The sequence below is a fragment of the Triplophysa rosa genome, linkage group LG23, assembly GCF_024868665.1.
Source record: "Triplophysa rosa linkage group LG23, Trosa_1v2, whole genome shotgun sequence".
Lineage (NCBI taxonomy): Eukaryota > Metazoa > Chordata > Actinopteri > Cypriniformes > Nemacheilidae > Triplophysa > Triplophysa rosa.
In genome coordinates this window covers 18,191,371-18,218,523 of record NC_079912.1, presented here as the reverse complement: position 1 = coordinate 18,218,523, position 27,153 = coordinate 18,191,371, and the positions used below count along the sequence as shown (strand labels likewise).

Genomic DNA, 27,153 nt, shown 5'->3' with positions numbered 1-27,153 from the left:
GAGTCAGACAAGAAGAAGCGGAGGTACGCAAGCAGCCATGCTGATTTGGTGGATGAATCTTTAGGTGAGGCAATCTGTGCCGTCCAATCACACATGTGTGAAGACCACTAAAGCTGAAATGAGGTGAGGGGCCTCCTAATGATGAAGACCATTTAGACAATTTTTCATCACAAATGTGATTCTGGTAGGGGCCTGCAGAAACTCGTGAATTCATTAGAGCAGATCCTCTGAGAACCTTTCAAGATTTCTGAGAAAAATATACTTCATTCAGCCTTGAACATATCATTAACAGACAGCCTTGGAAAAACAATGTCTGTTAGCGTCTAGTGATACGTCTCATTGTGTTTCATTTGGATTGTACTATATGGAGTCTGATTGCAGCGAACCTCTTTAATGGCGAAGAGACTTAACCAGGCCTCTCCACCCCCATCCACTTCTGCCAAACCTTCAGTGCTTTTCCTTACAATTGCCGAACAGATGGATCACAAGATCCACGGAGCCAGAGAACAAGAGGGTCAGTCCGCCCTATCACTTCTGTTTGAAGAAGGAAAGAAGCAGGAGTCCAGTGTAGCCTACTTGAGTGTAGAATCACATTCTGATGTTCTCGGTAGCCTCCTCTTTTCGTGTACCGGAGTAGATTAAAACCTCCGTCACTGTTCCCTTCAGTCAGATACAGATTACCATCCCGTTCGAGAGCTCTGCCATCTGATCGCTCGCTTTGTTTACGGGTCAACACATTGTCTTGCCCGCAGAGCTCAAATGCCTCCTCCTCCATCTCCATCCTGTAGAGCATCTTCCAAAGACTGACGCACTCGATAGGCATAATAAGATGCATTTATCTGCAGATCGCCTGGTTCCTTTGAATCGTACTTCAGCCGACGCGTTCTCAGTTCTTAGGTCCTTTAGAAAATGAAATAATTGATGAGGGCCTAAGTGTGTTTTCTAATGCTGCGCTCATTGAGGGGATCAAATGATCTTTGCATGCGGGGCTCGGTGGAGAGGCCAAAGTGATTTCAATATCTCCAAGAGGTTTTCTGCTAGATTCAAGTTTGGCATTTAGCTTGAGAGCATTTTTCTTCCATTAGTTGCTTCTATTAAAAGCAGGGGGAGAGAAACATGGACATGGACATTTTGTAGTCCGAGAGGAGATGATGTTTATCAAAGTAGCTTTCTCTTTCAAAGGTGCACTTAGTGGTTTCGTCCCATGTATAAAAAAATGTGTTGCATGTAAAGAATTGAATAGTGGTTTAGAACTAAAAATGCTTGAAAATGTGCATAATATATGAAGCAGACTTGTATCAGGAGCTAAATAAAGTTGTTGTACTTTACATGGAGTGGCTCGCCTCATGGAGACGGACCTGTTGAGATTAGGAATTCGTAACTATTTTCTGAGGCTAATTCGTTTTAATAATAGAGATGCACCAATACTACATTTCTCCACCGATACCGATAGCTGATTATTGTGATATCTTCCGAAACCGATTCTTAATGTAAAATTTATATTTCTGAATGTTAATTCATCAAATGATATTTAAAATGTTTCTTAACATTTTATTTATAAAGAGCACATACATATTCATTGCATTTTCCTTTCCTCTTTTGATTGATGGCCCTGATCTCCGTCTGTTTTTAAACTATCGGCCGACAGTGTGAAAAATTGCTTTTATCTTAAAATTGTACGAATTCACACATAATAGCCATCTCGTAAAATAGTTGCGAATTCCTGTGAGGTTCCTGTCAGGTTCAATCATACAGTATAACTGATTCAATAAAACCCAATTATACAGAACTATACAGAAGTGCACCTGTGTTTATTTTTCATTTGTAAAAATCGATGTTTTTAAAGTTCTGGTGTTTCATTTAAGAACTGTAACTGATTTGCATGCATAAGTTTCAGAGAGATCACGAAGCACACAACTGTAATTAATGTTCCTTTTAATTGCGACGGATTTAAATTTGGAAAACTAATGCTAGCGCTTCTATTTAGAAACACTTCAAGAGAATTGCTTTGAGCTGACAGGAAAACTAATATTTACAGACATTTTTAGGCCACATTTGCTGCCTGGGACTCTCAACGCTAGGAAAACGCTCATTACCATATATTATGATTTATAAAGATATGCAAACAAGCTGCCATAATTAAAAGCACTGTGTAATCTTCTCCACAGTCCTAAGCACAAGTGCTACAGCGCTTGTCAAGAGGGAATTAGCGAAACACAAGCCCCCAAATCTGAACTTTCCTCTTCTGAGGAGTTCACATTTATGTTTTGCTTTTTTTTCTGGAGTGTGCTAATGATCTCTGCACTGCGCATTAATTGGGTTTTAAGCTTGTGACTCCCCATTTTAACACAAATAAAACGCCGATCCTGATGAAACGTGAGATGAAAAGAGGGCGTGGCTTAATACGGTCACAAGTTTTCTGGACATCAAAATATACGTGAAAAATGATGAAAACATCAGCGGAAAATGTTCAAATGATACTAAGGAGCAAACATTTCTGTTAAGATGTATGCGCTGTTGCATTTGTTTACCGACTACACTCCATTATTGAAGTACTGTATGTTATTCATTTTGCTTATTTAAAAAAAGGAGCAGGACAAGCACTTATTCGTTCTATCAAGTATAAATTTGTTGTAAGATGTGCATGTTACACAGCAATGTTTTTGATAAACCCTAGTTATGTTTTAATGTGTGATTTCATAGGCAACTGAGTCATTCATGTCCCAATCAAGTTTGTGTTTAGGGATTTACGTCAGCAGTGTGATCTAGTAAACGTGTGACTCCTGAACACACGTGAGCTGCGGATGCTGATGTGTGTCATTAAGATTGATGATCAGGGATAGTGAAGATGCACATCAGTCCTTGGGCCCGTGCGCCCAGACCGTCTCTGCGAGTCGCTCGAGAGCCGTCAAACCCACTTCAGTTGTGTATTATCTTCAATTTATTGTCATCTGAACAGCGCCGGCTCACAGCTGAGCCCTTTTCATTTAATTGCTCTGTCTCGCTCTTACTCGGTCTGTCTTTCTTTCTGTCTGTCTGTCTGTCTGTCTGTCTATATTGCAAAAATATGGAGTTTATAGCACTTCAAATAAACTGGAATAAAAAATTATTCTGAAAACAGTTTCATTGCAGAATTACAGTTACCACATATCCAATCTTACTTAAAGGGACAGTTCACCCAAAAATATAAATTCTATCATCATTTAGTCACCCTCGGGTTGTTCCGAATCTGTATAAATTTCTTTGTTCTGGTGAACACAGAGAAAGATATTTGTAAGAATGCTTACAACTAAACCGCTCTTGGCCACCACTGACTAGTATAGGACAAATTACAACGGTAGTCAAAATTGTCCCAGAACTGTTTGCTTTCCTACATTCTTCAAAATATCTTCTTTTGTTTTCAACTGAACAAAGAAATTTATAAAGCCATTTTTCCTACTTGGTGGCCAAGAACTGTTTGGTTACAAGCGTTCTTCCAAATATCTTTCTCTGTGCTCATCAGAACAAGGAAATTTATACAGATTTAAAACAACTCAGAGTTTTCATTTTGGAGTGAACTGTCCTTTTAATGTAATGTTGCACAATATTGTAGATATTTGTATTGTTTACAATATTGACACAATATTGAGACTGCATTCTGTAAATTACAGTGACTAATGGCGGCACATACACCAGCCTCTTTCTTACCTGCCCCTTCTGAGACCGCCCATCATGTTCAAACAACCCACAGTTCCCTACATGGTACTGAACAGCTGTGTACACCATTCACTTAAATCCACCGAGTCAGCAGCCACATTCATGGCTCGGCGTATACCGTTGGCTAAACCGTCTGAGGGCTTTCGCTGGCTCAGCCGTAACGTGGAACAATTAACAAACTGCGATGAGAGATGTGCACTCAAAAGTTGACAAATGGGAGAAAAATGAAAGGATCGTATTGCATTCGTACAAATGGAAAACAACTGACTCTGTGAGCCAGCCAACCGAGAGTAACGTTCACCCTCCATATTAGTTAAACGAACACCCGCGCATTCCTGACGCAGGAGAAATATCATGTAGCCTGCACATGTTCAGACAACGGTGAACTTAGGGTGAAACGCTGTAAATTGCTGTTTGTGTACAGTACATGTATGCTGTCAATAAAATGTTTGGCACGAATGCGTGGCGTGTATGTTTGTGTGGGGGGGTTGGATGTTAACTGGGTTTGCAGGCATCTCAATGGCTTACAAAATCTGGCCAAGTGTTGTAAATGTTCCAGCATGCTCCATGTGGTTCAGAGTCAAGAGACAAACGCAATGTAAGACATGTAGAGGATCTGGAACATTTTGCGTGCAAATGAGTTTTCAACCTCTGATTGTCCTTCATTCGTTTTTGTATAAAAAGCTCAGAATTGTAAGTCCCCTTTTTATCATTCGCTTTTTATTAGATTGACATGTTTTCTGAACAACGGCGGCACCCGTTCACTTCCACTGGTTTTGCGTACATCCAATAGAAGTGAATGGGTACCGCTGTTGTTCAGTTACATTTTTCGAAATATCCTCTTTTGTTGTTCTGCGTCGTACAGGTTTGAAATGACAAGAGGGTGAGCAAATGATTTTTGGGTGAACTATCACTTTCACAAAGACAACGCTTATTGTAAAGTGTTAGCAAGTTTTGTTGTCGAGTCTGTTTCTGTTTGGTCTTCGTAAACCGCGCATCACCCATGGCTATAATTGGTGTACAGGTTTCTAAGCAGGTTCATTTCGTAGTATTCACGAAGCAAATAAATCTTACCTTACACTTCATCAGACACACAGAAGGAAGGTTTAATGAGAGGAATATTTCATCTTTTCTGGTTTACCCAGCGTGAGGGTACAAAAACCAGACTGAGAAATGAAATGAAACTGAGCATTTTTAATTACGCTCATTTTGATCTCCGCAAACATGTTCCTCGTGGAATTAGCGGGAGCAATTAAAATGTAATTCATGTTGCTTTCAGCACACAGCGAGGGCTGATTTAAAGCGCGGCTACCATGCACTGTTTGTTCTAGTACAGCTTTATGGGACCCAATTAGCAGCGGTTAGCCGGGACTGCTAGCTGTCCAAACAAACTAAATACTGTCGGCCAATAAGACACATGGAGATGTGTGGAGGCTGGTGTCTAAACATGTGTCTGTAAACCAATCAGGCTCACTGTGGTTACATTGATTAGTGACTAGATGAGTGTGTGTGTGAGCTTGTGGCTCTCTCTCTCTATGTGTTTATGTGGGTGTGCCGCCCGGTCCACGTTTAAAAAGGAGTTTATGAGCGAGCGCAGGAGGACAAAAAGGGGAAGAACATTCTTCTCGAGAAACCAAAAGTATAATTATCGACACACACACTGGATCGAGTTTCTCTTTAAAAAGCAACCAATTATCATAATGTGTGTGGTTGAAAACAAATTCCTGAAAGGAGATGGATTTTCCTTATAAACACGAATCCTTTTCCAGCGCCAATCGGCGGCGGCGGCGCAGTGTATTATTGGAAATATTCGTCTGGATGGTTTGGCAATGTAATATTAGAATTATAGCCATGTCACGGGTTTAAGAGAAATATAAAATATGTATGTTTAAATGGCCTAAATTAGACACTATCAAAGTTTTATTAACGTGCTTGTCTTGCCCTGAAGACACGTAAACCTGCCATTAACCACGTATTATTTTGCTTTTCGTTCGTTTAATTTATGAATGTCATGCCGTTTTTATATTGACATTAATTAAACTTTTAATGTAGACACAATAGCCACAAGCCTTCCAAATATGGCATGAGAGTGAATGAGTAAGGAAATGCCAAAGTGGGAGGGCGGGGAAAAGGGGAGGAAAACAAAATAGAAGGATGGAGACAGAGATGTGGAATGAAAGATGGAAAAATTGGAGAGATGAATGACCTTAAACCCTGTTTGAAATGCTTCTTCACATAAGAGGCACCACCAGTGTGTGCATGTGTATATTCTGTGTATAGTTTTCTCACACGATATTAACGATTTTGAGATATTCTGAAATATTTGTTATATTAGGGCAATTCCCTACCAGGTTTTCACATAGGCCTACTGAGAGTTCAGATGTCAATATGTGGTGGTTAAAATACATGTGAAGTCTCGTTTTTAAAGACTTTAATAGTCAGAAAAGTGATTGTCACTTCCGTAATGGATTTGTCACATCCATAACGGTCCATGTCCCCGGGAACATGAAAATTAAAACAACAGTCTATAAAGTTCTTCATTTGTTGGGTATTATTGATTCTGGTTTGCACATTTTAATTTAAAGAAATCCCATGAAGTATGTTGTCTCTCAAAAACGTGCGTCCTCGTATAGACTGATATTTTCTAGTGTCTGGACTCATACACAAACACATACACAGATGGTTCAATATAAAATACATTCTCTGAGATGTTATATAAGTTTTGACTCAAAATGTCACATCCATAACGCTGGAATTGCCCATTAGAGCTAAAAAAAGGCCTAATTTGAAACAAAAGATTGCGTGTTATCAACAAGAGGCACTCTGTGTTGATCAATGGACATGGCGAGCATTTCAGGCAGTTTAGTTATGCAACATCGCACCCTACCGGTGTTTTATAATACTGCATGTTTAGTCATGCGTTTCGGTTACGTCCGTATGAAAAGAAATGTAAAACACCAAGGACATGTTGATATTGAAATGTGCACTTAAAAAGAAAACCACTTTAAGTATTTAACAGTAATCTGTTTACACTGAGTTTATAAAAGGTCCGAGTGGAAAACGTCCGACCTTTAATATCACAGTCTCCTCTGCGATAGCACACACATTAAAGCCTTTCCATGGAGGCACACAACACCTCGAAGTCTAGAGGGAGCGACTAGCCCGAGAAGCCGCTAACCTCCGCATAATGGCTGTTTTTCATCTAAAACTCATCTTGCTTGATTGGTGAGGCTGAAAAGCAGAGCTTAACCTTTAAAAGTATAGCCATGTGCTTTTAATAGATTCTCTGAGAGAGCCATGATGAAGAGAATTACAGAAATGAACAAGGCAAACAATCAGGGAGCTCGCTACAAGGCCCTCGCCATGAGAAGCATTTCAATCACGCGCGCAGCTGAATTTTCTCTCAGACCGGAGGTTAATAGCATGAAATGCCCTTCAGTCTACTGAAAGCGAAATCTGGAGCTACAGCAATATATCTGTTTCATAAGTCACCAGCTGCCTCGTATTACACCATAGATGTGCTCATAATTCAACATGGGAAGGCATTCTTCGGAGTTCCACAAGAGGACACCTGATATAATTCAGTTTATTTGTGTGTTTTAAAAGAGGGCAAAGGGGGCCATGTTGTGTGCAGGACCCTGTTTATTAGTGGTTGTGTTATTGGCGACAGTGAATAGAGAGTTTGCACATATGCGGCCATTAAGTCCTCTGTGGGGATTTTGAGTTTCTCACACTGTAAAAAAGAACTCGAATTGAATAGGGCTAGACAAATAAACAAGACATAAGAGAAACCGATGTATTGGGAAAAATGGTCTGAAAACCATCTGAGATGCGAGTTACTTACAGTATTTTGTTGATTTGCTTTTCTTTTTTATTGCGTTTGTCCCCAGATACAAATTACAGTTATAATTCATTTGATTACAAAGGCACATTAAAAATGGTTAATGATTCATAAACCTCCATTAGTTTGAATGCTTTTCATAGTGAAGTCTCGACAAGCGAATGATAAATCTGCTAATCTCCACAACATTTCACCTCCGGATTCTGTAAGTAAAGCATGAAATAGCCAACGCATCGGTCACTTGAAGACGCTGCGCTACGAGAACGCGTGGAGACTGGGAGAATCGTAAAAGTCTGCCACCCTGTAAAATCTGACCCGATATGAGCAATACGCGTCACTGTAATTGTGTTTATTGGGAGAGGACCCAGACACTGTGGTAATTACTTATTGTTATAGTCTGCATCCCTATATATTTGATTTATGTATTTTGGCTCCAGCTGACAGATAAATAAGAACGATCGTTATATTAAGCAGTAATAAATATGAATCATTTTGCAATCTGCCAGGAAATAATATTGTAATCTGTGAGGTGGAATGCTTAAACTATGTATGTATTTGTGCGAGTGCACAGCATGGTCATAGTTTTCAATGATACGTAACATCACAGCTAGTTGACACAAATTCGTGTGATGTGATGTGATGTACTGTGTCTGCTCTTTTATTATGCGCGGTGGGTCACATGTTTTTTTTTTATCAGGAAGCAAAAATATTAATGAAGAAACAGAGTTCATTATAAAAGCTAATGTAGAAACTTGTTTTTCACAGCTTCTAAACCTGTACGACTTTCTTCTGCAGAAAACAAAAGAAGATATTTTGAAGAACGCTGGCAAACTAGAAACACTGGCCTCTATTGATTTCCATATATGGACACAAAACCAAAGAGACATATTTCTTGAAATATCTTCTTTTGTGTAGAACAGATGAAACAGTCAAAGCATGTTTTGAAAACACAGGAGGGTGAATAAATGATGACATTTTTTATTTTTAGTGAACTATCCCTTTAAAACGTAGCCTATATCCCAGAATACACCTGAAGAATATAAAGAGCTGCCCGAAAATGGGGAACACTTTTTTTTTTAAATGCGCAAGTTTCAGTTTGTTTTACACTTTTAGTGCACTGCAAAAAATGACTTTCTTACTTAGTCTTTTTGTCTTGTTTACCAGTAAAAATGTCTAAAACTTCTTGAATCAAGATGCAGTTTCTTGATGAGCAAAATGACCTTTGAAAATAAGTCTTGTTTTTAGTCAAAGAATATGAAATTTCAGAAGAAAAAAAGATTAAGTAAGAAAGTCATATTTTGCAGTGTGTTACCATAGTTTCCATATTTGTGTTATTTAATTATTTTGATGGCTTTACTTCTGTTCTACAATTATTTCCGTACTGTAGATTCGTCATGTGTTATATTAGCCTATATAAATCTAAACCCAAACCTATATTTAAATTAACGTACACATATTAAGTATTACTATGTCTCCACAATATTATATACTAGTACTTGTCATGGTTCTGCCCCTTCTTGTCTTGCTTTTCTTGATCTTGTGGCGGAGCCACGGCAGAACCTCTTGTTTCATGTGGAGCGGGGCGTTTTGGCCATTTTGGCCTTCCACATGTTCTCTCCAGGTCTCGTCTTTGTCACCGCCCTCTTGTATTCCTCCTTATTGGTTTCATGCCCTACACCTGTCCCCTCTTGATTTGGTCCCTTATTTAATGCCCCTTTGTTCTCTGTCCTGTGCTGGTTCATTGTGTGTGTCATTCGTGTGATCTTTTGTCAGTTCTTGTTAGTCTAGTCTAGTCTAGTCTAGGTATTTGTAGTTATGTTTAACTTTAGTCTTGTTTAAGTGTAGTTAGTCTTAGTCCTGCCATGTTATTATAATCCCCTGTTTTGTTATGTTACCCCCTCGTGGGATTTTGGTTTTGTCTTTATTATTTATTAAAGTCTGTTAACCCTTTACCCGCTGTCTGGGCCTGGGTCCTCTGTCCATGTTTTCCCCAGCGTTCATGACAATTACTATTAAAATCGTATACAGCAGCAGGCTCCAAATTTTGCAGCCGTACAGACATACAGTATGTCATTCAGTGCTACACGCGTGCACGCAGACGAGGAGTCAGTCAGGTGTTATCGCGCGCCAAAGTCAAGCTTGCTGTCTCCACCTGAGCTTCTCTTTCCACTATTTCTACACTTCCCTTCGTTTGCCACGCTGTACTCCGCATTGCCGTTGAGCATCAGCAAGACTCCTGCCTGACCTTTGCAGGTAATCCTTATAAAACATAAATGCGTGATATCTCCGCTTCTCTCGCTCACTCCGGCTCTACGTAAGACCACCCCGTGGCCCTCATTACAAGCATCCCACTGCCACCCAATGTCACTGTCTAATTACAAGCACCCTTGATCTGGTAGATCATGACGTGAAACCTGCAGCTCGCTTGCGTGCAGTGCCGAGGGTCTTTTCCCCGCAGGCGGTGTGCTGAGACGGGCCGACAGGACTGATGAGGGCGACGCTTACGGCTCTCCCTGCACGTTGCACCGCGAGCCGACAGGCGGTGGATCATTAGCGAACCAGCTGTTAACAAGCAGCGACAGGACAACCGATATCATTCCCTGCGTGAGTGACACGCCGTGGGTGGCGACGGACGAGCAGGTGGGCGCGAGGTGAGACTCCAAATCATCACATTTTCAAAGTTTTTCACGGAATCAATTAAACGCCATGCTGCAAGTGACGCATTTCCGGTCAGATTGGTTGCGTTTGAGGGCGATGTCGATTTTTTGGCACTTAAACATTTTTAAGATGATTAAGGTTGTTTGTTAATGGTTAAAGATGCAGTGCACATTTAGGTTAAGCAACAGTGTATTTGTGTGCGTTTGTCAGAGAGAGAGAGAGAGAGAGAGAGAGAGAGAGAGAGAGAGAGAGAGAGTGAGAAAGAGAGAGATTAGAAATGATGGTATGACACTCTCCCATCAGGACCAAATTCATCACTGTCAGAGGCAGCAGGCTAGCAGCACAACTCCCAGACCACAGATTCAATTTCACTCCCTTGAGCCATTCAGCCCTGCCCACACGTACAGACACCTTCTCTCTGAATAATAGCATTGCCTCTGCATGGATTTGAATTTTCACTTTGCACTTTAGGGGCACTGTCCAGGTCCAACTTTAAATTTCATTCTTGGATGTTTTTAAACACCCAAACCAATGTGATGGTAAACAAAAGTCTGTGTGCGCATTAAAAACCTGGATTGAAGTTTTAGCATTTTTAAAAGTTTGGAAAACAAAGGAAAGTTATATGAAATATAAATATTTATGCTGAAGTGCATGCTGTCATTAAAGCAAAATGGGACTCATTTATTTGTTAATAGCATATAATATATATATATATATATATTACGGCTGTCAAAAGATTAATCGCGATTAATCGCATCCAGAATAAAAGTTTGTGTTTACATAATATTTATCTGTTTACTGTGCATAATAATTTTGTATTTATTAACACATACACATCCATGCATATATTTAAGAAAAATCTAAATATTAATAAACATTTATATATCATTTCAATTATTGGTAAATATAAATAAATACATGTAAATATTTCCTAAATATGTATACTTGTGTATGTGTTTGTATTTATAAATACAAAATTAATATGCACAGTACATAGACATATGTTATGTAAACACAAACTTTTATTCTGGATGCGATTAATCACGATTAATATTTTGACAGCCCTAATATATATATATACTGTCTAGTACACTATTTTTTCCAATGTATCTAAATTTTCAGTTAATTGTTTCACATAAATTAGAAAAGCCAACTACTACTACTAAATTAGTAAAAAATGCATCATTGTTATGGTTCACAGACTCTTCTGTTTTTATAGTAGCCTATATTCTTTCCTTGTACAACATATCAATCTCTGTAGGCTCTCGTGCACATGCGATTCTATACGAAACTATGTTTTTCTATTATAACCTAATTCATGCAGGCCCACAACTATGTCAACTTGATCCATAAACACACACCTCTGCTGTTTTGTTTCTGAGTCAAATGCCAGATACTGGGCCACCCAGTGCCAACTTTGTGGAGTTTGATTTAGTGGACAGACATGGTTGACAGAGTTGGAATTACATTTGGAGTGTGTGATCAAAGTTTGAAAACGGCTTTAAACCATCTGATGTCTTTATGGCTCATGAGCAGGGGTCAAAATCGCATAACTGATCTAAGAAAAACCACATGTATTCATTGGATGTGAAAATTGGCTTAGAGCTGTGAACCCTGGTGTGGTTCAAGCTGATTAATGATTAATGTGCAGATCTGTCACTTAAAACGCAGAAAAGGTCAGCAGTCCTGGCGAAGGGTTTAAATCTTAAAATAAAGAGGAATTAAATGGCAAATCACATTCACCGGGAAACAAATGTGGGTTTTCTAAAACATGTTCTTCCACTTGCGATTCATTTTTCTTGCTATGTTATATGAATAAATACATTTTCATTACATAGACATATAATAAATAGAAATTACATTATTATTACATATTCATGGCGTGAACAAAAAAGTGACAGAAACAGAAGGCACAGTGTAAATATTATGCAGCATTAGAGGCCCACGATCTAAATAATTCAATATTACTTACTGACGTGAATAGGAAAGAATATAATTATGTCATCCAAAATGGAGGATTTGCGTTTGCTTAAATTCATCGTTAGGTGGAGCTTTCTTTTGGAAAATAAAAATGAGTCAACAGCGCCCCCAGGTGGAACATCCGTATTACCGGTTAAAGCAGAGCCACAATATCTGTGTCTAATTAATAAATAAGAAAACGTTGTTTTCCAAAGACTGAATTTATTAAAATAGTGATGTAACCACATTACAAATGAAAATAACTGGGTTATTATATATAATATTTACTTATAAATATAAGTTATTATATATAATATATTATATTATATTTTTAAATTATATAATTTAAATGATATATAGAGAATTGTAAATTATAAGTGAAGACATAGATCTGATAGGTGGAAGACAAAATATGCAGAGATTTCAAGGCAGTCTGGTTAACAGGCAGTGTCAGTCAGGAGTAGATATTTCTTTAAAATACATAAAAAGTGTTCTTCATAAAGCATTACCACACAGCAAATGTTTGGATCATGTTTTAGTCCTTTAAGGGATGTGAACATTTATACACAAATACAGTATTCTCTCAGCAGCAATGCCATGCAAGACTATTCTAGACAGTTTTATGTACATTGATCTTCAGTGATTGCAGTGTTTTACATCCGCATTTATATTGAATAACAGTGCAGCACTTAGTTATGTGAATATCAGTGTGTCTCATGCTAACCAAAAATATAAAAAACAAATTATTAAGAACACTTATACACTTATGAAAAATGGCTATTAAGTGTGTATTCGCTGCTTTGTTTTCGGCAGTTAATCTGTGAATCCAAAATCAGGAATTCTGTGCCGTTTCAACACAAAATCGATCTCCCTGTTGCCCGTCGTAAGCATGAAAGACAAAAGTCTATCACTATCTCTTCAAACGCAATTACTTCCTTCCCACAAGTCGCTCAAAGTAGCTAACAGCTACAGAGTGAATTTCTAAGGGACAGTGAGTTACAGGATTGAGGTCAGCGCCATCACCTGTAAGTGCAGTTATACAGGGAGAGAGACACTCCAATGTCAAGCCCTGTATAGTCGGTTCAAAACTCAGCCACTAGAGAGGGCACATGCTCTTTCATTGAAGTCTGTTAAGTACCGCCCTCTTTGCTTTCTTCCTGCTTCGGTTCGGATGCTGCCAAGTTCTGGCTTTTCTCTTCATCATTAGTTTTGTCTGTGAGAGGGAAAAAAGAAAATGTTATAAGTGGAAGTAAAAACAGAAACAACAGACCAGTGGCTTAAAAAAAAACCAAGGAGCTGTCGTCGAAAAGCGTCCTACGGCACAGCGTGGTGCTTGGTAGCCTCCGCTACAGAACACTTTATCACAGGGATGCCCTCAGCTAACAGGCATTCACTTGATAAACTACAACCATCTCTTTCTTGAGCTAAAAGCTGGTGCGGGAAGCCACTAACAAACCCTCTCAATTCTGAGCTGTCTGATACATTATTCATGGACTGCCAGATTACATTACAGTGTTTTGAATGACACTTCATGTTCCATCTAAAGAGGGCTTGCGGTGTTTTAACTGTACAGAGCTATGTTTGAGGTTCGAGGGATTACGTTACGATCAGACGGGTTTGTTTAGTTTTAAGATGAAGTCTGTCAGAGGAAAGGGTTGAAGTTTACTCGCCTGCTTTGCTGATATTGAGCTCAGACAGAGTTCGGGAGAGGCCGCTTGGATCCAGCCCGGCTGAGCTTCCCAGTATGTCGTGCACAGCATTCCGTCTGCCTGCCCTTCCAGAGGCGATGAAGTCTTCATACGTCACCTCGACATCAGTCATATCTAACGCATTTCAACATAGCACTGCCTGTAACGGAGAAATGTGGGTTTATTTATATAGTGAAACACAGCTCTCGGTTTTACATCCTAAGATATAAGAACAATAACATATTAGCATATATAATATTATATATTGGATTTACTATTGGGTAAATATCATATTCACAAATGCGAATGGAAAAAAAATGTAAGCCATCGTTTGATTTATTTTTATGTGGTTTTGGGAAATTTTTCGGGAGCCTCAATTTGTTTCAGAAACCAAACAGAAAGTCTCAAAGTTTATGTGCCACTCTGTTTAAATGTTTATATATTACAGACAAGATTACTCTAAAATAATATTTTCAGTTGTTTGTCCAAATTGTTGCTCATTTTTTTATTTTATTTTTATTTTACCGTTTGGTTGTGGTCTTGTACTGTACAGTCAAGCAATTAAAAAAAAACAGACAGTTTTATCTGACGTTCACGCCTGGCCCGAAGTTAACTTTTGGTCTGTGTTTGGTTATAATAAAGCAATTTATTTTATATTTAATTTATATTCATATTTTATTGCATAATAATTGTATTAAATTTAATTCAAACAACTCAACAGTTATTGATTCTTTGCGGAGGTCTACGGAAATTTGACGTTCGTTTATGTTGTAACCGTCTATAGAATATGCTTAAATAATAAACCATCCATCACTAATGTTTATGTGAATTCATATAGTGGAAACATTAAAATGACTTTTAGATAACCATTAGGAATTTTAGGGTGTTGTGGGAATTATTCAGTCTTGAGGTCAGTCAAGTGCCTTAAGTCATTCATCTACGTAACACGCTGCAGAAAACATTAAATGAAACCTAAATATATTTTTTACCAAAATAAATGTATTTATAGTTACTCTTGAGCACTGTAATGCCTTTTTGATTAATAAAATATCAATTATTTAAAAAACTTTGTATATAATAGTAATCAGAAGATATTTGAAAACGTCCTGTACATGAATACAGCATTGTGTTGAACTGATTTTTTATTTGACTGCGTCACAGAGTTCAATTTAGTTCATGTTTTCATCTTAGCACCAGCTGTTGCCTTAAGCACCCATAAGAAGGTCATCACTGGATCTAAATCAGTGGATGGTCCTACTTTGCATTAGGATTGTTTATTTGCATGCAGAGCAGGTCTCTACACCCGTCTATAAAAACAATCAAGTGTTGAAATCAGGCCTGAAGTGTTTTCATTTATTTTACATTTAGTGTTAATGTACAGCTTAATGTGTGTCCATTATGCATGGGAACTAAATAAATAGTCTTTAAAACATATCTAGAGATGTACAGTAATCTAAAGCTAAATTTGCTTCCGTTTCAAGAACTCTTGGCAGAGGAGCTCTGGTCTAAAAAATCAATATTGACTCTTGCCTGAATAGTTCCACAAGGCAGTAGTGACAAGCATGCAGAGGAGTTGTCACAAATGAACCAATCAGGTGATGGAGAATTATGGCAATATGATTTTATAAGAGAGCAAATTATATACAATTTAAATAATATAGTGAGATAATCCTCAATCTAAATTTACTTCCTCAGTATTCACGGTTAAACCATTCATACATTCATTTATTACGTAGGCTATCTGTATTAGAGAGTGGATGTTTGCTGTCTAAATTAGGGATCACGAATTAAAAAAGGAAATATGTCAATATTATGCTATAATGGAACAGCCACAGACACGTGTCCTCCTTGGGTCGAAATGTCACGTGTGCTCGTAACATATCTAATCATATCAAGTCATCCAGCTATAAGACATGTAAACCCCAAAGAATTAATTGTTTTATTTACAGCACAGCATACAACTGGTTATAAAACAAATGTGCTGACAACGGAATTTAATAACAAAATATGCATGCAACGGGTTATATAAATCTGACTAGCAGACAAAAGGCGGCCGAGTAATTAATGTCACAAAATGAAACTCTGCATGTTTATCGATAAGGACTAGCGTAATGTTACCTGTTTTAGACTCGACGTTTTCCTAATTATGTGTCGCTCCGGTTAATACTTCAGTAAGATGCGACGGAGCGCTGTCGGTGGTGCTGGCTGCAGCTGTGTTTCACTTCATGCGGCGCCGCGCAGACCGATCGGCGTATGACATCACAGTACCGCGAGAGCCGTGCATTAGCACTGCTTGAGAATCGCTCTCGCGGTACTTAAATGTCACAACGATGCGTCTGGGCAGAAATATAATGATATTAAATCTTCTTTTATGAATAGGATTAAGAGTAAAATTCACCAAGGTTTTAAACTATACAGATAAAATACAGGATCTTGGGTTCTCCCACAATCCGTTTTCTGTTTTGTGAGCCTGCGGCCCCAAATTATTTATTCACCCAAAAACATTGCTGTCCTATTATTTCATTCAGTAAATTCCAGACAGTGCAGCTGTTGTTTTGTCCTGCATTTTCCCACTATGCATGACAGATGTGCTGTAATTCAACCAGGCATTCAGTAAAATAGTGGCACTATTGTTTGACATATCCCAGCCCAAACACATGTTTTATTGTTGCTTCACTGGGGTGAACAAGGTCCTACCAAACCAAACACAGATTAATATGTTTCAATATGTCTGCAATGTGTTCTATTCATCTGAGAATATTTAGTTAGAAAATGAACCGTGCCTGGAAATTTATCTGGAAATATGACAATAAAAAGCGAAGGAACAAAAAATACACGTTGCTGTTATAAAATTATAACTCATACAAAATTAGACACTTTTTTATAGTAAAATATTGATTGATTGATTGAACTATCGGCATGATTGATGTTTTTTTTATTGTTGCTTCACACATAATACAAATAATATATGCAAATACAGTAATTAGTACAAAGAATAATATCTCTTAGTAAATGACATTACATTCACGACACTGTCCAGCGTGAATTTCAATTATCATCGAGACATTTCAATATAACATAAAACCCAAATAAAATAAAAGAAAAACAAGAAAAGAAAAAAAAACAGGAAAAGAAATTATAACCAAACCAGCTTTGCATTTAAGCAGATAGTGGGTTTCTGACAGAGTCAATTAAACATAGTATTACTGTTCCTTGGTGAGTTAATAATTACATTCAATATGTTGAGAGTTTTAACTCCTTTCTTGTTTTTATTCATTTTACAAAGGGTTTCTTTAAAACATTTTAGTTCAATACAGAAAACAATAATATTACGGCTAGAGCCTATAACTTTACATTTATGTATATAGTTTTTCCCAAGCAAGCACACATTTTAATAGCATTGTCCATTTCAATAGAGCCAGTGTCTGAATATAAACATAGGACCATTTCTTATTTTATGTCAATCAACTTATTGAAAGAATTAAAAATCAAAAGTGAAACCTCCGTCCAAAATGATCTTGTATTTGCAGACTCATACATAACATGGTCGCCTCCCATGTCCCACCAAGCGGCCAAACAATGGTACTGCACGTATCCCTGCCGGCTGAAAGAAGCGACCAATCAGGTTTACGGATACTGGCACGTGGAGCGGCTACCTTGGGAAGCGTAGTTGCTACAGCATCGTCTTTAGTGTATTACCAAGAGAGAAAAAAATGATGGAGGAAATAGACGGTAAGGCTTAAAAAAAAGCAAAAGATATATGTCAATATTTTGCGAAATGAGGTTAAATCCGCAAAATGTAAGTGTTTGTTTTGATTTGGGGCAGCAGCTGTGTATTGTTATTGCGCTGTTGTTTGAGGTTATCACCATGGAAGAAGAAAATGACGCCCTGTACAGTAGGAATATATTGTTGTTGGACTTGTCATTTTATAGTGTTCTTATGTTTACTTCAAATGATTATATTTATCTTTATCATCATTATTATTATTTTGCAGGTTATCTGGATGTTTTGTCGCGACATTTTGGTCATTTAAAAACAGAATTCAAATAATAACCAGTACAAACACGTGTTATAAACTAAAAGAATAATGCTTTATTTGACTTTATTGACTTCTGTTCACTCACTCACTCACTCACTCACTCATTCATTCATTTATTCTGTACCTCTGTTATTTTGTATAGGAGTGACCTATTTTCACATCCTACTGCCTAATCCAATTCGTCTAGAAATGTTATTTGAATAATACACCCAAACAGATTAATCTACTTATTTATCTCCTTTAATCCGTTTGCATTAATGATGCTCTGGTGCTATTTACGTTTTTTCAGAATTGCCTCCCCTTTCCGAAGATCTGGTGCCCTGCAAAATATGTGGGAGGCGTTTTTTTCCAAAGGTTCTTGTAAGTATTTTCTCATCTTATTGAAAATGACACAACAACAGGTTGAACATAATTTGTCTGTGATAGTAGTACATTCATGTAAAAGGCATTGTGTTAGTTCATTATGCATTGTGTGTTGCCTGGCAATTTACTAACCAATTACATTACATAGCTAATTGTCATATTTAGAGCTTAGCAACAAAAACTGGATTTTTCTTGTGAGTCATAAAATAAACACAAAGTGTAGTGTTATTAATCAATCAACACACTGCTGACACATGATTATTTGATACATGATGATACACGCCCACCTTGTTAAATGTTCCAGAAAAAGCATGTGCCCATCTGCCAGAAGACTGTATCAAAACGAAGAAAGGTGTTTGACTCTAGCAGGCAAAGGGCAGAAGGAACTGATATTTCTACAGTGAAACCTATAAAATCAAAGGTGAGGAAACCACCGACACCACATCAAAGGGATACTAGGGGTGCGTTCATGCCGAATGTGGGTGCTGTTTGCCCCTATCGTGCACTATTGAGCCATACTTGTGTGTGTGCTGAGAACCAGGCTGAGCATTGATCAACAAGTACACAGCACATTGTGGTTTTCTGTTTGATCTCAGAAACATTTAGTTTATTTACTCATAGTCCTTCCACGTGCACAAGTGTTATTTGTTGCAGTGACAACAAACAAAAGACAACAGGAACGCAAAGCAAAGAAAACATTGTTATTGTTATTTTACGGCTTTGAAACCTCATTGCTTGGCAACACTGGTAAACAGTTGTCACTATTACTTCCATTGATTGAAGTCTTTTGTAAACGTGGCATGGTTCAGAACAACCAGGACTCTGATTCAGCCTTCAGACATGCCAAATATGAAACAACCTCTGCCCCAAATGCACTTGACTGTTGGAAGCGTTTACCCCACGGCAACCCTAATATACAACAATGTCCTGAAATATTCTGAAACCTCTTTTGATTATGTTTCAGTTACACAGTTCTACCAGCAGCTCTAAGTCTGATAAAGTAAGTTGAATGTTTGATTTATTATAGCTTTCCTGTAGCTCAGTGGTTCGAGCATGGCGCTAACAATGCCAAGGTCGTGGGTTGGATCCCAGGGGATTGCACATACTTAGAAACAAATGTATAGGATAATGCAATGTAAGTCGCTTTGGATAAAAGCGTCGGCCAAATGCAGAAATGTAAATGTATTATGCTTTGTTTTTTTATAGTAGCAGTAAATTTGTCAGACCGTGGTACTTTTAACATAATAAGGTTAGTGTTTGATATTTGTGAACATCAGAATGTCCGTCTTCTGCATTCAGCGAAGAACTAAAGCACTAAGGATGGACACAGGCATAATTCGTAGGCCCTGGGCTGTGCGGGGATCACTGGGTTGCGTATTCTAGTTATGAAACTCAAATACTAGAATAAACTAGAAATTAACATCTCAGCTACGTTTTCATTTTGACTGTAAGAAAACGCAATTTACGTTCCACATTGCATTTAAAAGAAACATTTACCTTAAAGGAAAAGTTCATCTCAAAATCAAAATTGTGTTGTTTTATACTCACCCACATGACGTTCGACATGTTTTAAGACCTCCCGGCGTCTTCGGAACACAAATAAAGATATTTTAGGTGACCTTCGCTATTGAGGAAGACTTTCTCATATTTGCCCAACCGACAAACCGAATGCGTCGAAGTGCTCTTGTGAACGCGCACCATAGACTGACAAGACAGAGGAGAATATATCGATTAAAATCATTATTTTGGTTTGTTTTCGCGCATGAAGTATTCTCGTCGCTTCAAAAAAATTCAGTTGAGCCACCTTGAGCGAATGGACCAATTTAACGATGTCTTTAGTACTTTTCTGGACCTTGACAACAACTATAACTAGGAGTGTAACATTTATAGACATTTATACAGGTTAAGTAATTCATAACAGAATTTTCATTTTTGGGTGGAGTATCCCTTTAAATGGAGTATCCCGTTATCTTAACGTGATACTTGCATGAAGTTTTAGAGTATGATACGTCAGCAAAAATGGGTCATAACAAAAATCTCTGTAGCCTTGACTGAAGGGAGTATCTTGATATACAATACATTTATATAGTGTTTAATGTGTACGCCATCACATTGTCACACAGAACGGATGTAGGTAATTAAGGAAAGGTATATTTTCACATAAGAACCGATACTTCTTTTTAATGTCTCTTTTTTTAAGCAGTATCTTTGCTTTTAATCAGCCTGAACCACCCAAGAAACAGTCCAACTGGCGTCGGAAGCACGAAGAATTTGTCGCCACTATTCGCGCCGCCAAAGGCTTGACTCAAGTGATGAAAGCTGGAGGACCTCTTCCTCCACCCCCTCCTCCGTCCTACGATCCAGGTAAAATAACTCACATTATCAGAATATGCTTATACAGTGATGTCCTGAGCCGATTACAAAGAAAAAAAATGGCTATCAGGCCGATCAAGGCATTTTTAACCTGCTTTATTTTATGTAAGCTGTCACATCGGTGTTGTAAATATGTAAGTTGTGGCAAGAATGTGCATCTAAAACATCTGCATGTGGAAATTAAAGCAATCCAACAGACACTTGTAATGTCCGCAATGCAAGTCTTTCACAAGGCGATGGCAACAGAGCTTCATTCAGTACTGCCAGTTAGTAAACACTCGACGGAATTCAGCGAGCTCATTCAAGTAGCTCTGTGATGCTGTGGTGCATAATACAGCTTTTCAATAGATTTTGGAACCCCTAACTTCCGGTACACATTCGCGACAAAACTACAGGACCCATTCAATAAAATTAATATACAACAAAATTCAACATTATTACAATTAATACAATTATCATACAATAAAATAATACTATAAATGAATAATAACATAAATTAAATGCAATTTAAATAGTCATATTATTAGACACTAGCCAGTCCGATAAGTTTACCGCAGTCCAGGTCCGAAACAATCTATACATGTTTAGTGCACTACATTAGAGCTTAGCTACACGAAGTAGAATTGTTAAGTAATATATAATTCAATCATAATTATTCATAATGTGATTTGTATGGGATCACTGGGATGTGATTGACTGTTTCAGATTATATCCAGTGCCCATATTGTCAGCGGCGCTTTAGTGAGAATGCAGCGGATCGCCACATTAAGTTCTGCAAGGAACAAGCGTCACGGATCTCCAACAAGAGCAAGTTTCCTGGAAGCGATAAAGCAAAACCCCCTGCCAGGACTCAGGTGAGGATTTACTCCATTACATTTGGTATTTAGACAGTCGTGTCCTTTATTACCATGCTTATTATTTAAAATGGGGGTTACACATGCCGTTTCTGCCAATCTCATAATAATCTTGAGTACCTATACAGTAGGGGTGTAACAGTACTAACCGTCACAGGCAAAATTCCAAATACAGTCATCATTCCTATGCCCTACTCCTTCGAAGGGCAGAGCCCTTGGAGTTTAGACTTTGGAGTGAAAAGGGCATTTGCGTGCCATTATGTAGATGTTTGGAATGCACTTGGCAAAGGAAGCAACCATTTCCTCATTATCTTCAGCTGGCATGTTCCCGTGAAAACGAAGCATTGTGTCCGTCAGCAGATGTCGCTGTTTTAATGGCATAACTTAAGCATACAACCTAACTGTTTGCAAATAAACAATACATTTTATATTTTGAAAAGTTTAGTATATATGAGTGTTTATATATTATATCGCATATTTTAAAAACTTTTTAAAATATAAAATCTATGTTTATTAAGTTATGCCATTACATTTCGTTTTGTAGAACAGCAGTATTTTGCCGACAAGAGCGCGCTAACATTAGTAGCCTATTAGCTCAAGTGGGAAGGACAATGTGAGAGAAAATACAAGCAAAAATGTTTAAATGTCACTGACGGGTTTGCGAGCCCCACCTCCGCAACAGAAAACAGATACAGAGACCACAGGCGCAACACGATCATTTATTTTTAAGTGAGTGGAAACACGCATATACACACAACAATATAGTACATCACCAAAATGACAGAGGTCATGTTTATATTTTACGCGATAAATTGATAAAGTAAATCTCACAAAGTGTTTAACAGAGAGCCAACATTACAGTTTCATGGTCTATAACAGTTTCAATACTGTTTATTGTTGTAGCCTAATAAACTCCATTGCCATTTTACTTAGTGTGATGTTTTGATTCAGAATCAATAAAAAAAACTATTGTTAATTCATTGTTATCGGCAAAATCCAATATCAGTCGACCTCTATTAGCCAGTTGTATTAAAATCTGTGCAGATTGAGCGCACATACTCACTTTATGAATCAATATCAGATATAGTCAATATATCTAATATAGTCGCAAAAAAGCACCTGCGCATTTCTGACTTCAACATAACCGTCACTAAGAAACGGGTAAAGGCGCACTAGTTTGTTTGCCTTAAAAGGAATGGTCCAGACCCAAGAACCAATATAGGCTCAGATCGCGTTAAAACAGTTCGGGGATTGGCAACTGCACTTGCTGCATTTACGGAGAAGCCGTGCTGCGTAAACGGAACCGTACAACACAACTAGTTGTCTGTCAAGTCCCGTCACTGTGCTAGGGTAGAGTGCATGGATTTGAAAGCAAGCAGCTTCAAGTTTTGCACCGCCGATCTCTCTGCGCTACAGTGTAATGCGTTATTCTACCAGCGTTCATGACGCAATGCTAAAAAAAAAGTGTTTTTTAGTACAACATTGCGGATAGAAGCATACCTAATGTTGTTGTACAACGCAACCTCCATTGTGAAAATAAATAATACTTTGTTGATGATGTGTTGAAATATGTCAACGCAGAAAAGTAAACTACAGTCATCAACCAAAGCATCCACTGTTATGTGTTATTCGTGATATTTTTGATGAAAGTAAAGCCATGTTGAGTGTAGGTACTGTAAAAGAAGCGAAAGAGGCCGAGAGAAAAGAAACTGGATTCTGCCCAGAATATGCTATTTGACTATTCAAATATTTTCCAGACTTCTTTTTGACCGTCCAGTGTCCACATATGTTTCTCTGACAAAAATGTAGAGGTCAGATTTCAAGTTTACTCTCAAAACATTGATGCTTTCCCCGCTTTCATGAAATAGCCGCTGTGTGGTTCTGGACAGTCAACAAGTCTGGAAAATATGTGCACTCAAATAGCATAATCTGGGCTTTAACCAGCCTCGTTTCTCTCTTACTTGTCCTTCTGTGTAGCAAGTTACGTATATCTTATGAATTCACAGACATTAATTGACTGCCTCAGAAAACTAAAAAACAATTTAGTAAAAAGTAGGAAAAGTGCTTACAGTTTATGCTCAAATACACAATGAATTGCATTGAAATGTCAGTTTTTGTTTCTTTCTTGTTTACATACTGTATATTTAATGCATCAACACCCCTCCAAAACTTTCCATCCTACTTTACCGCAAAGAATACAAACAAGCAGTAGTAAGTCCAGCTAGTAACTAATTCCAGTCAGCTAGTAACTTGCTTACAAACTATCCACCCTACTGTATCTCATTATTTAAGGTTTTATTTCAGATAAGCAACCTTTACATTTCAATAATGAAACTACAGTGAGTACGTCTTATGAGGAATAAATGTTAATTTGATGTTTTATAACTGAAATGAGACAGCCTCGATGCACTATGCAGCCTTCGAATGCGACCTCCAGAGTACAGAGGCCTGCGAAATAAGACCGTTTACCATTATAAAATCAATATTTATTCCTGTTGAGGTGTAATCACTTTTCTTTCTTTCTTTCTTTCTTTCTTTCTTTGAAATGTAAGGATCACATTTCTACGTGATAGTGGGAGGCTCAGTTAACAGTTTGAGCAACCTTCTCAGACTCTCTTGAATGTCAATATGAAGCTCATTCACAAACACAGATCATTTTGATTTTATAAGTGACAGAGATGTGTGGAGATGAACTGATATTAACGTTAATCATTGGCGCTGTGGTACTGTAATGCCGTCAGCTGTATATTTCTGGGAAATTTACAACGGCTTAAAACACGGCACAACCAATCAGGATCAAGGACCAGAACTAAACATTTTATAAAAATAAATCATCGATTGTTAAAAATGCAATTATATATAATATGTTTTTATTCTAAATAAAGTATCCTTAAAGTGATGCTTCACCCATAAATGAAAAATGTGTATAAATGTATTTGTTCTGATGAACACAGAGAAAGATATTTGGAAGAATGCTTATAACCAAACAGATTTCAACACCCATTGACTACCATAGTAGGAATATTACTTTATCATTTTTTTTGGTTCTGTTTAACACAAAAGAAGCCATTTTGAAGAATGTAGGACAGCAACCAGTTCTGGGGCACTTTTGACTACCATTGTATTTTTCCTATGGTAGTCAATGGGTGTTGAGATCTGTTTGGTTATGCGCATTCTTCCAAATATCTTTCTCACTAAGGAGAAGTTAACGATTGAACGAGAGGGCGGGGCTAAAAGACACGACACCGGAGAGAGGGAGTATATGGAAGGCCCACAGGGCCAAAACTTCTCTCTCCACATATAACAAGGGATCCTGCCGTGATTCTGCCACAAGATCAAGAAAGACATGACAAGATGAGGCAGAATCACGACAAAATGATGACGGAATTTTCATTTTTGGGTGAAGTATCCCTTACATATGTCTTATCTGATTTGAAAATGTTGCTTTTAACATAAACCATATTAAATACATCTTTCAGACTGTAAATTCAGCGCAAGCAGCGCTTACGCTTTCCTCTTTCACCCCGATGAGGTCAGTGTGCACGTCGTGCAGGAAGATGCATGTAAATAAAGCGTATTTTCATATATTTCTTAACTTGGAATGCTGTTGAAAGTTGATGCCACATTGCGTCTCTGAGCTATCTACTCACGTTATCAAAGTTGCGCGTGCCTCTGAAGCGTAGTTTTAACGCGGGGCTTAGACAAGAAAGACGAGAGAGCCACAACAGTAAATGTGTGAGGGAATATGCAGAAATATTGAAAATGAAGGATGCAAAGCATTGTGATTGTGATGATCGTAATCGAATTACATTGTGAGACCAGTGATGTATCACATGCAGTTACCATGTTATTTGTTTAAAGTGCATTGTCTGGATTGGTAATAACAGTACGCTCCCTTATGTCTACAGCACAAACCTCCTCCACCAAAGAAAGCAAATTCCCCCGCTGCACCTGCCGTTTCTTCTCGTCTACCACAACTCTCGGCTTATGGGCAAGGTGCTGGCACAGGTTTGCATTCTTAAGCACTGAATATTTCCATGCACAGTTCACTTTTATTGTCACAACCAAAGAGTGTACAAGGAGTAAAAACCATGTGTGCATAGTCCCAGCAGTAGCGCAGTTGGGTGTGACATACAGTTGACTAGACCGAGGTGAATATCTGAGAGACTCGAGTTTAAATATTGCTCTTCCTTTGGTTCTGAGCTCAAAAGGAACAAAAATTAAACAGGAAAATTGGTGAGAAATGACATCTTCATTTGGTTGACAAGCATCCACAAGAGCGTAAGTTTTGATATGATTCTGGAAACCACGACTGTCCTTTCACTTTCATTCTAAAATACAAAAATCACAATGCCTGGAGGCTCTGTCCGTGGTCCAACACGGTCCTTTTTTCCATTATTTCAGGCATTCCAAGCAGCAAAACCTCTTCCACCGGCTCGGCCAGAAGCGTGTCATCGGGATACTCTCCTTTACGGAATACGTCCTCTGGCCTGTGCAGCCCTCCCTCTGAGTAAGGCACCATTAACAGACAAATGTAGAGTTTTATAAGATGAATAGCTTCATGTCATAATAACGGTTGTGCATGCAGAACCAACATGAAACCTAAAGGCTTGGTTTCGCAAAGCTCCCTGAAAAATCCCCCCTCTGGAATCGGGATGAACAAGAAGAAGGTCCAAAATGCAGACAACTGTATTTCAAGGTACGAAAGCTTGTTTGGTAAGGTTCTGCTTTGTGACTTGTAGCTTTGAATATCAATGAAACGGCTCAAGAGGTCTGCCACTAGATTAATAGCTCTGTGCAGTCTTGGAGTCCAATAAAAAGGTGTTTTCTAGTAGTTACAACAGTGGACTCAACACAGCATGTTTCCTACGGTTCATTATGTTTTCTTATCCTAATGAAACTATTAGATCCTGATTTCAATCTCTCCAATGAGTCATTGACATTTGCTGTATGAACTCTTGTTAGGAATGATGTGAAGAACGATATAAATCACTCCACGACAGGCACCAAGTTCTGCCATGAGTGTGGGACCAAGTACCCAGTGGACTGGGCCAAGTTCTGCTGTGAGTGCGGGGTAAAAAGAATGCACATTTAAATAGTAAAATCAACCGAAAGACTGACTCACTGTATCCATAATGCTGTATACTCCAGATTAGGGCTGTCACGATTATTAAATAATCGTCTCATCGCGATTGTTTTACCTCATCGCGATGGTTTCAGATCATCGCAATTATTGAACATCTCTATAGAAAACACTAGGGGGAGCTGTAGTGCATCTGCATATTGCATATTTTAGTGTATATATTGTTACTAAAGCATGGTAATACTTGTAAAATGTACCACCACAACACAATCACTTAAAAAAAAAAAAAACATATACAAATTACCTGCAGTACAATTTAATATTATTTAAGCAAATCTCAGTGTGAAAACCAGTCTACCAAAATTTCATTAACACACAAGTAAAATTTTATTGTAGTCTTGCAAGTGAGAAAAAAACAGACTAGAAGCTTTTCTGTGACTGATAGTATTTTAATGGTGGCTTCATTTCACACCTGATCAATTTACTTAATTAATTTTAAGTATTTGGCGGTTGTATTATTGACAGGTAAAAGCCTAAACCTTAAATATATGATGACCCAATTTTTTCCGATGTATTTCCAAGAAAAAACATAGTCTTT

At 38.0% G+C, this 27,153-nt stretch overlaps 2 protein-coding genes across 4 annotated transcripts; one reads left to right on the top strand and one right to left on the bottom strand.

Moving 5' to 3' along the window:
• Positions 1-12,423: 12,423 nt before the first annotated feature.
• On the bottom strand, positions 12,424-16,053 carry pkia (cAMP-dependent protein kinase inhibitor alpha). Its single transcript, XM_057322970.1, has 3 exons — positions 15,961-16,053; positions 13,825-14,002; positions 12,424-13,367 (listed from the first exon to the last, which is right to left on the bottom strand). Exons 2-3 carry the CDS (start codon positions 13,973-13,975, stop codon positions 13,285-13,287), a joined length of 234 nt encoding a protein of 77 aa, XP_057178953.1. The 5' UTR covers positions 13,976-14,002; positions 15,961-16,053; the 3' UTR covers positions 12,424-13,284.
• Positions 16,054-17,461: 1,408 nt separating this feature from the next.
• On the top strand, positions 17,462-26,567 carry zc2hc1a (zinc finger, C2HC-type containing 1A). Of its 3 annotated transcripts, none has more exons than XM_057322479.1 (10): positions 17,462-17,574; positions 18,172-18,242; positions 18,550-18,666; positions 19,210-19,245; positions 20,468-20,609; positions 21,324-21,472; positions 25,381-25,468; positions 25,877-25,982; positions 26,061-26,171; positions 26,438-26,567. In XM_057322479.1, the coding sequence occupies exons 1-10, from the start codon at positions 17,556-17,558 to the stop codon at positions 26,565-26,567; spliced, it is 969 nt and encodes a 322-aa protein (XP_057178462.1). In that variant the 5' UTR covers positions 17,462-17,555. The 3 variants fall into 3 exon arrangements, with proteins under 3 accessions (XP_057178462.1, XP_057178460.1, XP_057178463.1); XM_057322477.1 differs by having other exon boundaries at positions 25,381-25,480; XM_057322480.1 differs by lacking the exon at positions 19,210-19,245 and having other exon boundaries at positions 25,381-25,480.
• Positions 26,568-27,153: the final 586 nt, after the last annotated feature.